The sequence below is a fragment of the Oncorhynchus mykiss genome, chromosome Y, assembly GCF_013265735.2.
Source record: "Oncorhynchus mykiss isolate Arlee chromosome Y, USDA_OmykA_1.1, whole genome shotgun sequence".
Taxonomy (NCBI): domain Eukaryota; kingdom Metazoa; phylum Chordata; class Actinopteri; order Salmoniformes; family Salmonidae; genus Oncorhynchus; species Oncorhynchus mykiss.
Window position 1 is genome coordinate 32528227 of NC_048593.1, and position 13754 is coordinate 32541980.

The following is a 13754-nucleotide window of genomic DNA, read 5'->3' on the forward strand; positions in this document are numbered from 1 at the left end:
CATTAAATCAAGTTGCCTCCTCGTTATTTCTCCCGCCCCCCCAGAAAGACCATGTAAAAGCCTTGTGATCCTTCTGTGTAATCATCCTATCCTGCTACACTGATTCCAGACCTGCTCTCTTATTTGTCCATTGAGGTTATGGGGATGGCCAGTAGGGTAAGTGACTGATCTTGACACAGGTCTTGGTAGTGCTGGTCAGTTAGTGAAGAGGTCCCGACGTAATCACGTCACGTAGTCTAGTCGTCTCCCTACTGATTTTGAATTGTGGTAAAACCAAATAAAAGTTTATAAGAAAAGAGAATCAAGGGATGACATTTTTTAAGCCCAAAAATCCAGAGAAAGATGGTGAATCGAAAACAGAACGAGCCAGAGAACTGTCAGCGTCAGGGGAGAGGAGTGGGGGGCAAACTGTTCCTGAAGGCGATGCTAATCAAACCAGTTCAGCATCAGCACCTCCACTAGCTAGTAGGCCTCCTAGCTAGTCAGACTCAGCGGGTGAGGGAGACTGGAGCTGGGAGGTAGGCAATTCTCTTAACTAGCAAAAGAGTGGGTGGAATGTACAGTGAATTAACATTCTATGCATCAGATGTAAAAGACAAAAACAACAAAGAGCCCTCAGAAAAAAGGTTTTGATCATGCCTGAACCAAGGCGCATTTGGTGGCAGCAAGCCTTGTAGACAAGGCTAAAGAGGACAACCTACAAACAAAAATGTAAATACACACTACAGCCAGTCTTCAGAACAGCCTTAGAAGGAGGCTAAACATCACAGCCACATGCCCGCACATGGCCTTGAGCAAGTTGACTCTTAGGAGGTAAATGGACTTGACATGGGGAGAGTCATTGTGGGAGGTTTTGAAAACTAAGGTAGGACATTTTTCCCCTTTACCTTTCCAGCAAAGAACATGAATATGACATGTGCTTCATATTATCACAGAGGCAGGAGGCCTATATATTCTCATATGTGTGTTCTGCTGTAGCCTATAGAGATATATTTTATTTGAAGTTATCTTCTGATATTGTGATAACTGTTCTACTGTTACATTGGTGTCTTGAAAATTATATGAAATGTGGGTCTTGTGAGCCCCACTGCTGAGTATTTGTGCATATGGCGGGTGTTGTTTAAATGTCCATGTACACTGACGCCTAGAAAATTAGGCTATTAGAAAATTGGACTTGTGTAAGGCCTGCAGCTATACTCAAGTATGTGGCATACTGCAGTGACGTCTAAAATGCTTTGAATTAATAGCACCTTGCAGAGTGCTCTCCGTTTTACCCCCACAGACAGCAGGCTGCCACATTGTTTGACTCTTTTTTTCTCAATCTGTTCCGGTACTTCAGCGCCCCCGGATATATCACATAACCCTCTAGAGACCAGTTTGCACCACGAGTAGGGGTAGATCAAACCAGTCCTACGGATTAGATAGCACTATCCCCCAGTCCCATGGATCCCAGCACAGCGGCCTACAGGCTCCACCATCATCCGCTACCTCGCCACCTTACCACCTGGTCCGACCCAGGGGCTGTAGTAAAGGTCAGAAAGTCAAGTCTACATACAGTATACTGGACAGACCCACAACTTCAATGGTATTCTAGAACCCAGTCGGCCCCTGACCTCCGTTGGGCACTACCACCCCAGCCCTACCAATCTCCAGGTCAGCCCTACCCCGGCTTAGCCCTACCAGTCTCCGGCTCAGGCCTACCCCAGCTCAGCTCTATCAGCTTCCAGCCATACCAGGCTCCAGCCCCCTGCTCAGTCCTAGCAGCACATGGCCCAGCTATACCAGGCTCCAGCCCCCTGCTCAGTCCTAGCAGCACATGGCCCAGCTATACCAGGCTCCAGCCCCCTGCTCAGTCCTAGCAGCACATGGCCCAGCTATACCAGGATCCAGCCCACGCCCCAGTTCAGCCCCATCAGCCTCTGACCCAGCCAGGCCAGGCCCTAGCCCAGGCCCCAGCTCAGCTACCAGCCCAACCTTACCTGACCCCAGCTCAGCTACCAGCCCAACCTTACCTGACCCCAGCTCAGCTACCAGCCCAACCTTACCTGACCCCAGCTCAGCTACCAGCCCAACCTTACCTGACCCCAGCTCAGCTACCAGCCCAACCTTACCTGACCCCAGCTCAGCTCAGCTCCCAGCCCAACCTTATTTAGCACCAATCCCAGTGGCTCCAGCTTATCAACCAGCTCAGCATTACCAGTCCTAAGTCCAACAACCAGCTCAGCATTACCAGGCTCCCTATGCCTACCCTGAGCAGCCAGCCAGCTACAACCATCCCCAGCCAAGATGGGATGGATACCAGACACCTAGTCATGAACCCAACGTGCCACCCCTCCAGAGTGTTCCCCCTGTATTTCCACTGGTCATTGGACCAAACCCCCAGAGCGTTCCATCTACAATGACCAGCGTGTCATGCCCCCTGAACACTCCCTTGTACAGTGGCCTTCGCCGCCGCCCCCTACTGCTCATACGCCCGGACCCCCAAATCCAGACGGCCTTCTTGGCCTCCCAAAGCCCATCGGCCATCCCGGCCCCCAGAAGGCTCACCCGGCCCCCTCGAACCCAGACGGCCAGACATTTCTCATCATTTGAAGCCTACAAAAGACCAACAAAACTGTTTCAATAAAAGGTCAAAAGGGTACACTCCCCTTATGTTCTTGCAGACATTTATTTATTTTTGATTTAACCCTTCTGGTACCAGATAAGTTGACTAAGAATACATTCTCATTTACAACAACGACCTGGGAAAAGGTTACAGGGGAGAGGATTGTACTCAGACTTTAAGCTATTTTTCACACGAGAAACACTTATTGTGTCAAAGTATGTTTGGTCCCCAGAAGTATAGTTAAACATGTCCACACACACGAGAGAGTCTTGTTCTGTTCTCACACTTTCACTTTCCACTTCTTAGAAATCACTGCTGGATTTGACTGAGTTATTGTAACAGTGAGTTCAAAGTTCAAATTGCCACAGGGGATTGGGGGGGACAGCCCCAATAGAGTCTGTTGCTCCCACACTTTCACTTTCTACTTCTTAAAATAACTGCTGGGTTTTACAGAGTTATTGTAAGAGTCCAAGTTAACATATTTGTCTAAGACGCAGACTACAAGCGTGTTGATAGAATAGGGCTAGAGGATGGAGACATGTTGGTTAGGTGGGTTTGGAGGAGTGGGATGGGATGTTGGGGGCCCACTTCTTTTTTGTTTATTTTTCCCGTTTATACTGTACAAGTAGAGGTATGTTAGCTAAACCGTTTAGTACCCAGCCTATCCATTTCCTGTCCCCTCCTCTGATAAAACCGTGTACTCTAATTGGTTGGTTCGACTTCATGGGCTAATAATGAGAGAAGTTTAACTATAAATGTTTGCGCAGCAACAGCAGGACATCACATCCACTTCAATATTCCAATCCTGAGAACAGCTGCAGACTGAGCAGAAAGGTAATTATCAAACTAAACTACTCTCAACAAACTTTTAGTCACCACACTTACACTATGTGGAGAAGTATTTGTGAGGTTGGGGTTGTAAAAAAAAGAAAAGGATGACTGTGTACACTGAGTATACAGGAAGGAACACCTTCCTAATATTGAGTTGTATCTAGGGCTGTGGCGGTCATTACATTTTGTCAGACGGTTATTGTCATGCAAAAGGCTGCCGGTCTCACTGTAATTTACCTTTAACGTAAACACATTTAGCATTATTTATTTTAGTCAGGTCTAAATAAACATTATGATGTGAAGAAAATGTATTTTAGAAGAACAGAATGAGTTGGCCTACTGTATGTTATCTTTTATCAATGTTTATTATGAGTATTTCTGTAAATTGATGTGGCTCTCTGCAAAATCACCGGATGTTTTGGAAGCAAAACATTACTGAACGTAAAGCACCAATATAAACTGAGATTTTTGGATGTAAATATGCACTTTATCGTTGAAAAACTACAAACCTTCCTGGTTGGATTTTTTCTCAGGATTTTGCCTGCTATATGAGTTCTGTTATACTCATAGACATCATTCAAACAGTTTTTTAAAAGTCAGAGTGTTTTATATCCAAATTTACTAATTATATGCATATTCTAGCGTTTACGGCTGAGTAGCAGGCAGCTTAATCTGGGCACGTTTTTCATCCAAGCTACCCAATACTGCCCCCTACCCCAACCATGTTGATCTCATAGACTGGCCATTCTTTTATCCATAATGTCATTCTATTACTTTTGTTGCTGTTACATATCCATCTCTCTCTCTCTCTCTCTCTCTCTCAATCTCTCTCTCTCTCTCTCTCTATCTCTCTCCTGTGCCCACATCTGTCTTGTGTTTTTTCTAGTCATCACTGCCATTGAAGAGATGAAAAGGAGCGAGGAAACAAGTATACCTGTAAAGGCATCCATTGAGACGATGTATGACCACGAGGTAGACAGGGAAGGAGAGTGGCACGGGGAGGCAGGAGTGTATAAGGGTGAATTGGACATCGGTGGCGTGAGGTCGGTGACCAAGTTGGCCAACATGGGTGTTGGTGGTATGGCATCGAAGGAAAGGGGAGTTAGTGGGCACCTTGACTACGAATTGGGAAAGACTCATTTAGACCTCGGTGGCGAGTTGAAGGTGGAGGGCAGGTTGCCCAGCGCCGGTGTTGCTGCTGGGATAACTAATGAAGGAGTTAAAGCCATGGCCACAGCTGAGCTCCTAGGTGCCTCTGTGTCCCACGGGAAGGCGACAGCCACAGTGCGTCTGGCAGCTGATACAGGCTTTGGAGTAGGCAAGGATGGGATCGAGGCACAATTTCTGGGTACAGGATTCTCTATTGGGAAGAAAACATCCATTTCTCTGTTTGGTTCCAAGTTTGAATGGGACTTCAGCAAGTGACACACCCCCACTCAGAGCCCAGAGGTCCACTTCTGTGGAGATGTATTAATTCCACCTGTTTAGTTCTCTTATAGCCTACAGATAAGGCTTCAGGGCCACAGATGTGCTTGGCTTCTTTTAAACTTAATGAAAACATCTGATGTATTGTTCTTAATCAATGGACTGTATTTACAATATATTCTTATCAACTGTATTGGTGACTGTTATTTTTATGCACACACACGCACACACACGCACAAAGGTATAAGTCACAGAAGTCTTGTCTCCTTCACAGCACAATTATCAGCCTCCAGTGGTCAACCTGAGCTACCACATTAGAGGACACTTGGCTTGCCTACAGAAACGTGTGTATGAGAGATGAGTGGACAATTAATAAATAACATTAATACAATATAGTAATATGAGATATTTATCTTAATAAATCCACATAAACAGATTCAGTTACTATTAAAATAAATACTTAATACATTCACTTTTAAATGGTTACTGCTAGTATATGACTAAAATAAATACTTGTGTTACATTAACTATATAACTAACCACATAAATCTAGTCTGTATATATGATGAAAAGTATATAGATACAAACTCTGCATGTTTACTCATGATTACAAAGTATATATTAGTGATTCAAAAACTTTTTCCCTCATGCCCCCATTTCATCACAAGCACTGTCCATGACACAAACTTTTCACACCACTCTTGTTGACATTTTAAAGCTTATTTCCTGCAATTCTACACATTTTGCCATTTATTATATGTGTTCATGGTTAACTGAGTGACTCAAACATTACAACAAAATCAATGGGCTACAAAAGCTAGCTAATTAAATATGGGCTAGTTGATCGGTTATAAATATCTCACTAAGGTTAACAATGACTAACATGACAAGAGGAAAACAACTGATTCACTACCCAATTTCGAAATTGCACCTTGTGCTACTATTACAATGTTCAAGAGTAAATTGAAAACCTGGCTGCAGGTCAAACTCATAAAAAACACACCCTCGTCCACTTACCCTTTCCTTACTTCACTTACTTCACCTGACTTCACTTCAGCTGTGATGAATTCATGAACGTGTTTGATGAAAAGATCATGGTCATTAGAAAGCAAATTACAGACTCCTCTTTGAATCTGTGTATTTCTCCAAAACTCAGTTGTCCTCAGTCTGCACAGAACTGCCAGGACCTAAGATCAATGGAGACACAAGTTTTTATAATCATTCACGAAAATAGTCATGACCTCTAAACGTTCCAGCTGCCTACTGGACCCTATTCCAACTAAATTACTGAAAAAGCTACTTCCTGTGCTCTGCACTCCTATGTTGAACATAATAAATGTCTCCTTATCCTCCAGATCTGTGCCAGACTCACTAAAAGTGGCAGTGATAAAGCCTGTCCTGAAAAAGTCAAACCTTGACACGGAATTTTCTTTGACTATTTATTAGCCTATATCGAAACTCCCATTCCACTAAAACAAATGTACAAAAAGCTTTTGCTCAGCAACTCACTGCCTTCCTGAAGACAAATAATTTATTTAGAAATGCTCCAGCCTGGTTTTAGACCCTATCATAGTACTGAGACTACACAAAAGAGCAGGTTTTTTTCTCCATCTTTTGCAATCTTACAATTGCAAAAACTTTTTCTCCAAAAATTACGCTGAAAAGCGAATCCATGCTTTTGTCACCTCAAGATTAGACTACTGCAATGATCTACTCTCCAGGTACCTGGATAAAGCACTAAATAAACTTTAGTGTTAGTTAGTTAGTGCTAAATACAGCTGCTAGAATATTGACTAGATCCCCAAAATGTGATCATATTACTCTAATGTTAGCCTCTCTACACTGGCTTCCTGTTAAGTCTAAAGCTGATTTCAAGGTTATACCGCTAATCTACAAAGCATTACATGGACTTGCTCCTACCTATCTCTCCGATGTTGTCAGGCCCTGATCTGTTTCACCTGTCCTTGTGCTTGTCTCCACCCCCCTCTAGGTGTCGCCCTCCTTCTCCACTTCTCCCCTATTTATACTTGTGTTTTCTGTCTGTCTGCGCCAGTTCATCTTGTTTGTTCAAGTCAACCAGCGTTTTGTCTCAGCTCCTGCTTTTCCCCAGTCTCTCATTTTCTCGTCATCCTGGTTTTGACCCTAGTAGTGCTCTTCCATGCTGATACTGTCACTAGGAGGGGTGCATCATGTCGTGCCAGGCTATTTTCACTATACTCGACTTGAGTGGGTTGAGTCACTGATGTGATCATCCTGTCTGGTTTTGCGCCCCCTCTGGCTCGTGCTGTGGAGGAGATCTTCGTGGACTTTACTCAGCCTTGTCTCAGGGTAGGAAGTTGGTGATCTGCTGATATCCCTCTAGTGGTGTGGGGGCTGTGCTTTGGGAAAGTGGGTGGGGTTATATCCTGCCTGGTTAGCCCTGCCTGGGGGTATTGTCGGACGGGGCCACAGTGTCCCCTGACCCACCCATGTCTCAGTCTCCAGTATTTATGCTGCAATAGTCTATGTGCCGGGAGACTGGTGTCCTGTGTGAATTTAAGTATGCTCCATCTAGTTCTTTCTCTCTCCCTCCCATCACAGAGGACCTGAGCGCTAGGATCAGGACTACCTGGCCTGATGACTCCTAGCTTTCTCCAGTCCACCTGGTCATGCTGCTGCTCCAGTTTCAACTGTTCTGCCTGTGGCTAGGGAACCCTGATCTGTTCACCGGATGTGCTACCTTATCCTAGACCTGCTGTTTTCGACTCTCAATCATTCTCTTTCTCTCTCTCTCTCTCTACCGCACCTGCTGTCTCGACCTCCAAATGCTCGGCTACTGACCTGTTGCACCCTCTACAACCACTGTGATTATTATTTGACCCTGTTGGTCCTCTATGAACGTTTGAACATCATGAAAAACTATCTGACCTTAAATGGCCATGTACTCTTATGTTCTGGCTGTCCCGGGTGGAGATGATGACTGGCCACCCCTCAGAGCCTCGTTCCTCTCTAGATTTCTTCCTAGGTTCCTGCCTTTTCAGGGAGTTTTTCCTAGCCACCGTGCTTCTACATCTGCATTGCTTGCTGTTTGAGTTTTAGGCTGGGTTTCTGTATAGCACTTTGTAACATCTGCTGATGTCAATTATTTGGGGGCTGGATTCATCCGCACACACACGCACACATGCACTTTATTGCACAGCTATTTCTGAATCAGAGATCCGAGATCAGACTAGCTCCATGTTAATAGCAGCTACATAAACTAGACGACAGGGGCGACAGGTATCCTAGCGGTTAGTAACCGAAAGGTTGCAAGTTCGAATCCCTGAGTCTGCCTGGTGGAATAATTTGCTGTTCAGCTCTTGAGCAAGAGGGTTACCCCCACAACAATTTCTCCCCGGGTGCTGATGACATCAATTAAGGTACGCCGCCGCACCTCTCTGATTCAGAGGGGATGGGTTAAATACGGAAGATGAATTTCGGTTGAATGTATCCAGTTGTGAAACTGATTACATTTTCCCTAAACCCATATGTGTGTGTATATATATATATATATATACACACACACACACACACACACACACACACACACACACACACACAGCTGATTTGGGAGGTCAGGGATCAACCTCTGATGTGGTCCAGTCCATCATGAGAGAGATCCAGAGCACTGGGTCTCTAACAGAGCATCTAATGCATACGTCACTTTATCCTGGTGCCTGAACGCCGTTTGGGTCTTATAGCACGTGGTCAAAACACAATCTTTTTAATGCTACGTGTGTAAAGTAAACGGGTGCAGGCGCTAAATCAACGCATGTACGCGTTAAATTAACATCTTCACTCGCTAAATTAATGCCTACACGCGTCAAATAAGTGGGTTCAAATGTGCTTGCAGGCGATCCAACATGTGCTAAAAAAACAGCTGCAAGCGGTCCTCCACACGTCAAATTAACGCCTACCGCTGCTAAATATATAGTGTGGGAAAAAGTATTTGATCCCCTCTCAATCAGAAAGATTTCTGGCTCCCAGGTGTCTTTTATACAGGTAACGAGCTGAGATTAGGAGCCCACTCTTAAAGGGAGTGCTCCTAATCTCAGTTTGTTACCTGTATAAATGACACCTATCCACAGAAGCAATCAATCAATCAGATTCCAAACTCTCCACCATGGCCAAAACCAAAGAGCTCTCCAAGGATGTCAGGGACAAGATTGTAGGCTGGAATGGGCTACAAGACCATCGCCAAGCAGCTTGGTGAGAAGGTGACAACAGTTGGTGCGATTATTCGCAAATGGAAGAAACACAAAAGAACTGTCAATCTCCCTCGGCCTGGGGCTCCATGCAAGATCTCACCTCGTGGAATTGCAATGATCATGAGAACGGTGAGGAATCAGCCCAGAACTACACGGGATGATCTTGTCAATGATCTCAAGGCAGCTGCGACCATAGTCACCAAGAAAACAATTGGTAACATACCACGCCGTGAAGGACTGAAATCCTGCAGCGCCCGCAAGGTCCCCCTGCTCAAGAAAGCTCAGATACATGCCCATCTGAAGTTTGCCAACGAAAATCTGAATGATTCAGAGGACAACTATGTGAAAGTGTTGTGGTCAGATGAGACCAAAATGGAGCTCTTTGTCATCAACTCAACTCGCCGTGTTTGGAGGAGGAGGAATGCTGCCTATGACCCCAAGAACCCCATCCCCACTGTCAAACATGGAGGTGGAAACATTATGCTTTGGGGGTGTTTTTCTGCTAAGGGGACAGGACAACTTCACCGCATCAAAGGGACGATGGACGGGGCCATGTATCGTCAAATCTTGGGTGAGAACCTCCTTCCCTCAGCCAGGGCATTGGAAATGGGTCGCGGATGGGTATTCCAGCATGACAATGACCCAAAACACATGGCCAAGGCAACAAATGAGTGGATCAAGAAGAAGCACATTGAGTTCCTGGAGTGGCCTAGTCAGTCTCCAGACCTTAATCCCATATAAAATCTGTGGAGGGAGCTGAAGGTTCGAGTTGTCAAATGTCAGCCGCGAAACCTTAATGACTTGGAGAAGATCTGCAAAGAGGAGTGGGACAAAATCCCTCCTGAGATGTGTGCAAATCTGGTGGCCAACTACAAGAAACGTCTGACCTCTGTGATTGCCAACAAGGGTTTTGCCACCAAGTACTAAGTCATGTTTTGCAGAGGGGTCAAACACTTATTTCCCTCATTAAAATGCAAATCAATTTATAACATTTTTGACATGTGTTTTCATGGATTTATTTTGTTGTTATTCTCTCTCACTGTTCAAATAAACCTATTATTAAAATTATAGACTGATCATTTCTTTGTCAGCAAAATTACAAAATCAGCAGGGGATCAAATACTTTTTTCCCTCACTGTACACCTACACACACTAATTTAACGCGTTCTTTAATATGCTAATTTTACTAGCCAATTTCCATAGCTCCTCCTTTTAGCCAGATTTCACAGTTTGAAGGAACTTCCTTTTCCACTGCATTGTAAGCAGAGTATGAACCTTTACAAGGTAACGGTTTGTCTTTCAAAATTGTTGTTACTGAATCATAAAGTTTATCAGCTAGTTTACAGTGGAAGGATCTGTTTCTCATCACTGGCTATAATATTCAGCTAACATTAATCTAGCACCAGGATCAGTAGTGCTTAGCACAAGCTAAATCAGACGCTTGCTAGCTAATTTAGCTAACGTCGGTAGCCTCAAATCACGGCCATATTATATCATATAGTTTAGCCTCAAACTGCCCGGTCATACTGCTAGCCGCAGTGAACGGCGCCGTCTTGTGTTTTATTAAAAGCCGTGCTGAAAGAACATGTCAACTATAACAGCCGGAAACACATTGAACTATGTTAATACTATCAAGATAAATTACATACTAGCAAGATTGTTGCTTGAATGCAGGGCTAGGCATACATAGATTAGACAACGGAGATGCTCAACATCCTGGTAGTTCTCGAGTTTTGGACTATTGTCTTTATTTCTCTTTATCATTGACTGACGGAAGATAAGCTACCTAAATGTGACTTATCGGCTAGTACAGAGTCTAGATATGTTTTTGAGTTAAGTTTTTAGCCCAAAACCTTGTATTTAAGCAAAACAACAGCTGAAGGTTGGCAACGCCTTCAGCTTGACTGGCTGTCATTTCAATGCTAGCGTTAACCGCGCTAGCTCGTGATTAGCATGAAGACACTGAAAAGCTCACATAAAGCAAATATGGCTAGTGACAACCTTGTAAAACCCTTGCTAACATCTATGTCATCTTTCGAACAGAGTAGACTTTAATGTGCACGTTCACTTCGTTTTTTGAATATATATATATTCCATCGAAGCTTATTAGGGTAAAATAACATCAGGCATATACCCAGTACTATATAGTACTGCTTCAAAGGAATAGGGTTCCCATTCCTTACACTTTATTTTCACACAATTGTGTCTTGCAGAAGGGAACCATGAAGAGGAGCTTGGAGTGGACAAGGGGGAGGCTGATACAACAGCAGAGGAGAATCATTCTGGTGATTCTCACCTGGTTGGCATTCACAACACAAGGTATGCAACATTAAGCCCAATAAAATATCCAATGTTATTAAAACATGTATCCCAATTTACAGTCAAGCAACGTTTGTCAGTTGTGTTAATGTTATGAACTACAAACAATCTATGGTTCTTGGAGTCAATGAACCAATTGAAAGTGACTCCAATTTGAAATTTGAAAACTGTGCCAGTAAAGATGACAAAAAAGTAATCTGCTCTTATGGTTCTGTTCACATTTTTTCAGTCACTGCAATCTGACACTCTTGTTAATGTTTGACGTCAGGCAAAACGTCTTCCGCCACTGTAGGACGGAGAGCCGCTGGTTGTCATATTTGACTGCAGTGTCTGTGTGGGTGTACCAGGAAAGGACGATAGAAGTTAGGTCCCCATGATATCGAAGCTTCTTACCATCTCCACTGCAGCCCAGTCAATATCGATTTTAAAAACTGGAACAATAGATATCGTGTAGCAAACATGTCACTGGAACAACTCGTTTGCCCATTGTCCCAACAAATTGCAATTATACATGTTTACATGCGTCAGAGCGCATTTTCTTTTATATCTCTGCTTTCAACGCCATCCTGACTCACAAACTGGTTAGCAGACTCAGGGCTCTGGGTGTAAATCCTGTAATAACAAATTCGATTTTTTACATTATCACAAGAATGTGTAGCCCCAGAACGGACCCGACACTACCATGGTACACCCGATGACCAGTGATCATGAGTACATGAAGGAGCTGTGGGACCTGACATAATGGTGATAGGACAACAGGCTCAGCGTAAGCAAAACAAAGTACAGTGCCTTGCGAAAGTATTCGGCCCCCTTGAACTTTGCGACCTTTTGCCACATTTCAGGCTTCAAACATAAAGATGTAAAACTGTATTTTTTTGTGACGAATCAACAACAAGTGGTGCACAATCATGAAGTGGAACGACATTTATTGGATATTTCAAACTTTTTTAACAAATCAAAAACTGAAAAATTGGGCGTGCAAAATTATTCAGCCCCTTTACTTTCAGTGCAGCAAACTCTCTCCAGAAGTTCAGTGAGGATCTCTGAATGATCCAATGTTGACCTAAATGACTAATGATGATAAATACAATCCACCTGTGTGTAATCAAGTCTCCGTATAAATGCACCTGCACTGTGATAGTCTCAGAGGTCCGTTAAAAGTGCAGAGAGCATCATGAAGAACAAGGAACACACCAGGCAGGTCCGAGATACTGTTGTGAAGAAGTTTAAAGCCGGATTTGGATACAAAAAGATTTCCCAAGCTTTAAACATCCCAAGGAGCACTGTGCAAGCGATAATATTGAAATGGAAGGAGTATCAGACCACTGCAAATCTACCAAGACCTGGCCGTCCCTCTAAACTTTCAGCTCATACAAGGAGAAGACTGATCAGAGATGCAGCCAAGAGGCCCATGATCACTCTGGATGAACTGCAGAGATCTACAGCTGAGGTGGGAGACTCTGTCCATAGGACAACAATCAGTCGTATATTGCACAAATCTGGCCTTTATGGAAGAGTGGCAAGAAGAAAGCCATTTCTTAAAGATATCCATAAAAAGTGTTGTTTAAAGTTTGCCACAAGCCACCTGGGAGACACACCAAACATGTGGAAGAAGGTGCTCTGGTCAGATGAAACCAAAATTGAACTTTTTGGCAACAATGCAAAACGTTATGTTTGGCGTAAAAGCAACACAGCTGAACACACCATCCCCACTGTCAAACATGGTGGTGGCAGCATCATGGTTTGGGCCTGCTTTTCTTCAGCAGGGACAGGGAAGATGGTTAAAATTGATGGGAAGATGGATGGAGCCAAATACAGGACCATTCTGGAAGAAAACCTGATGGAGTCTGCAAAAGACCTGAGACTGGGACGGAGATTTGTCTTCCAACAAGACAATGATCCAAAACATAAAGCAAAATCTACAATGGAATGGTTAAAAAATAAATATATCTAGGTGTTAGAATGGCCAAGTCAAAGTCCAGACCTGAATCCAATCGAGAATCTGTGGAAAGAACTGAAAACTGCTGTTCACAAATGCTCTCCATCCAACCTCACTGAGCTCGAGCTGTTTTGCAAGGAGGAATGGGAAAAAATGTCAGTCTCTCGATGTGCAAAACTGATAGAGACATACCCCAAGCGACTTACAGCTGTAATCGCAGCAAAAGGTGGCGCTACAAAGTATTAACTTAAGGGGGCTGAATAATTTTGCACGCCCAATTTTTCAGTTTTTGATTTGTTAAAAAAGTTTGAAATATCCAATAAATGTCGTTCCACTTCATGATTGTGTCCCACTTGTTGTTGATTCTTCACAAAAAAATACAGTTTTATATCTTTATGTTTGAAGCCTG

General features: G+C 43.7%; 1 protein-coding gene across 1 annotated transcript; it reads left to right on the forward strand.

Annotated features, from left to right (window-relative positions):
* Window positions 1–3088: 3088 nt before the first annotated feature.
* LOC110510080 lies at window positions 3089–5054 on the forward strand. The gene is made up of 2 exons (XM_021591403.2): window positions 3089–3439; window positions 4323–5054. The coding sequence occupies exon 2, from the start codon at window positions 4343–4345 to the stop codon at window positions 4859–4861; it is 519 nt and encodes a 172-aa protein (XP_021447078.2). The 5' UTR covers window positions 3089–3439; window positions 4323–4342; the 3' UTR covers window positions 4862–5054.
* The last annotated feature ends 8700 nt before the right edge of the window (window positions 5055–13754 follow it).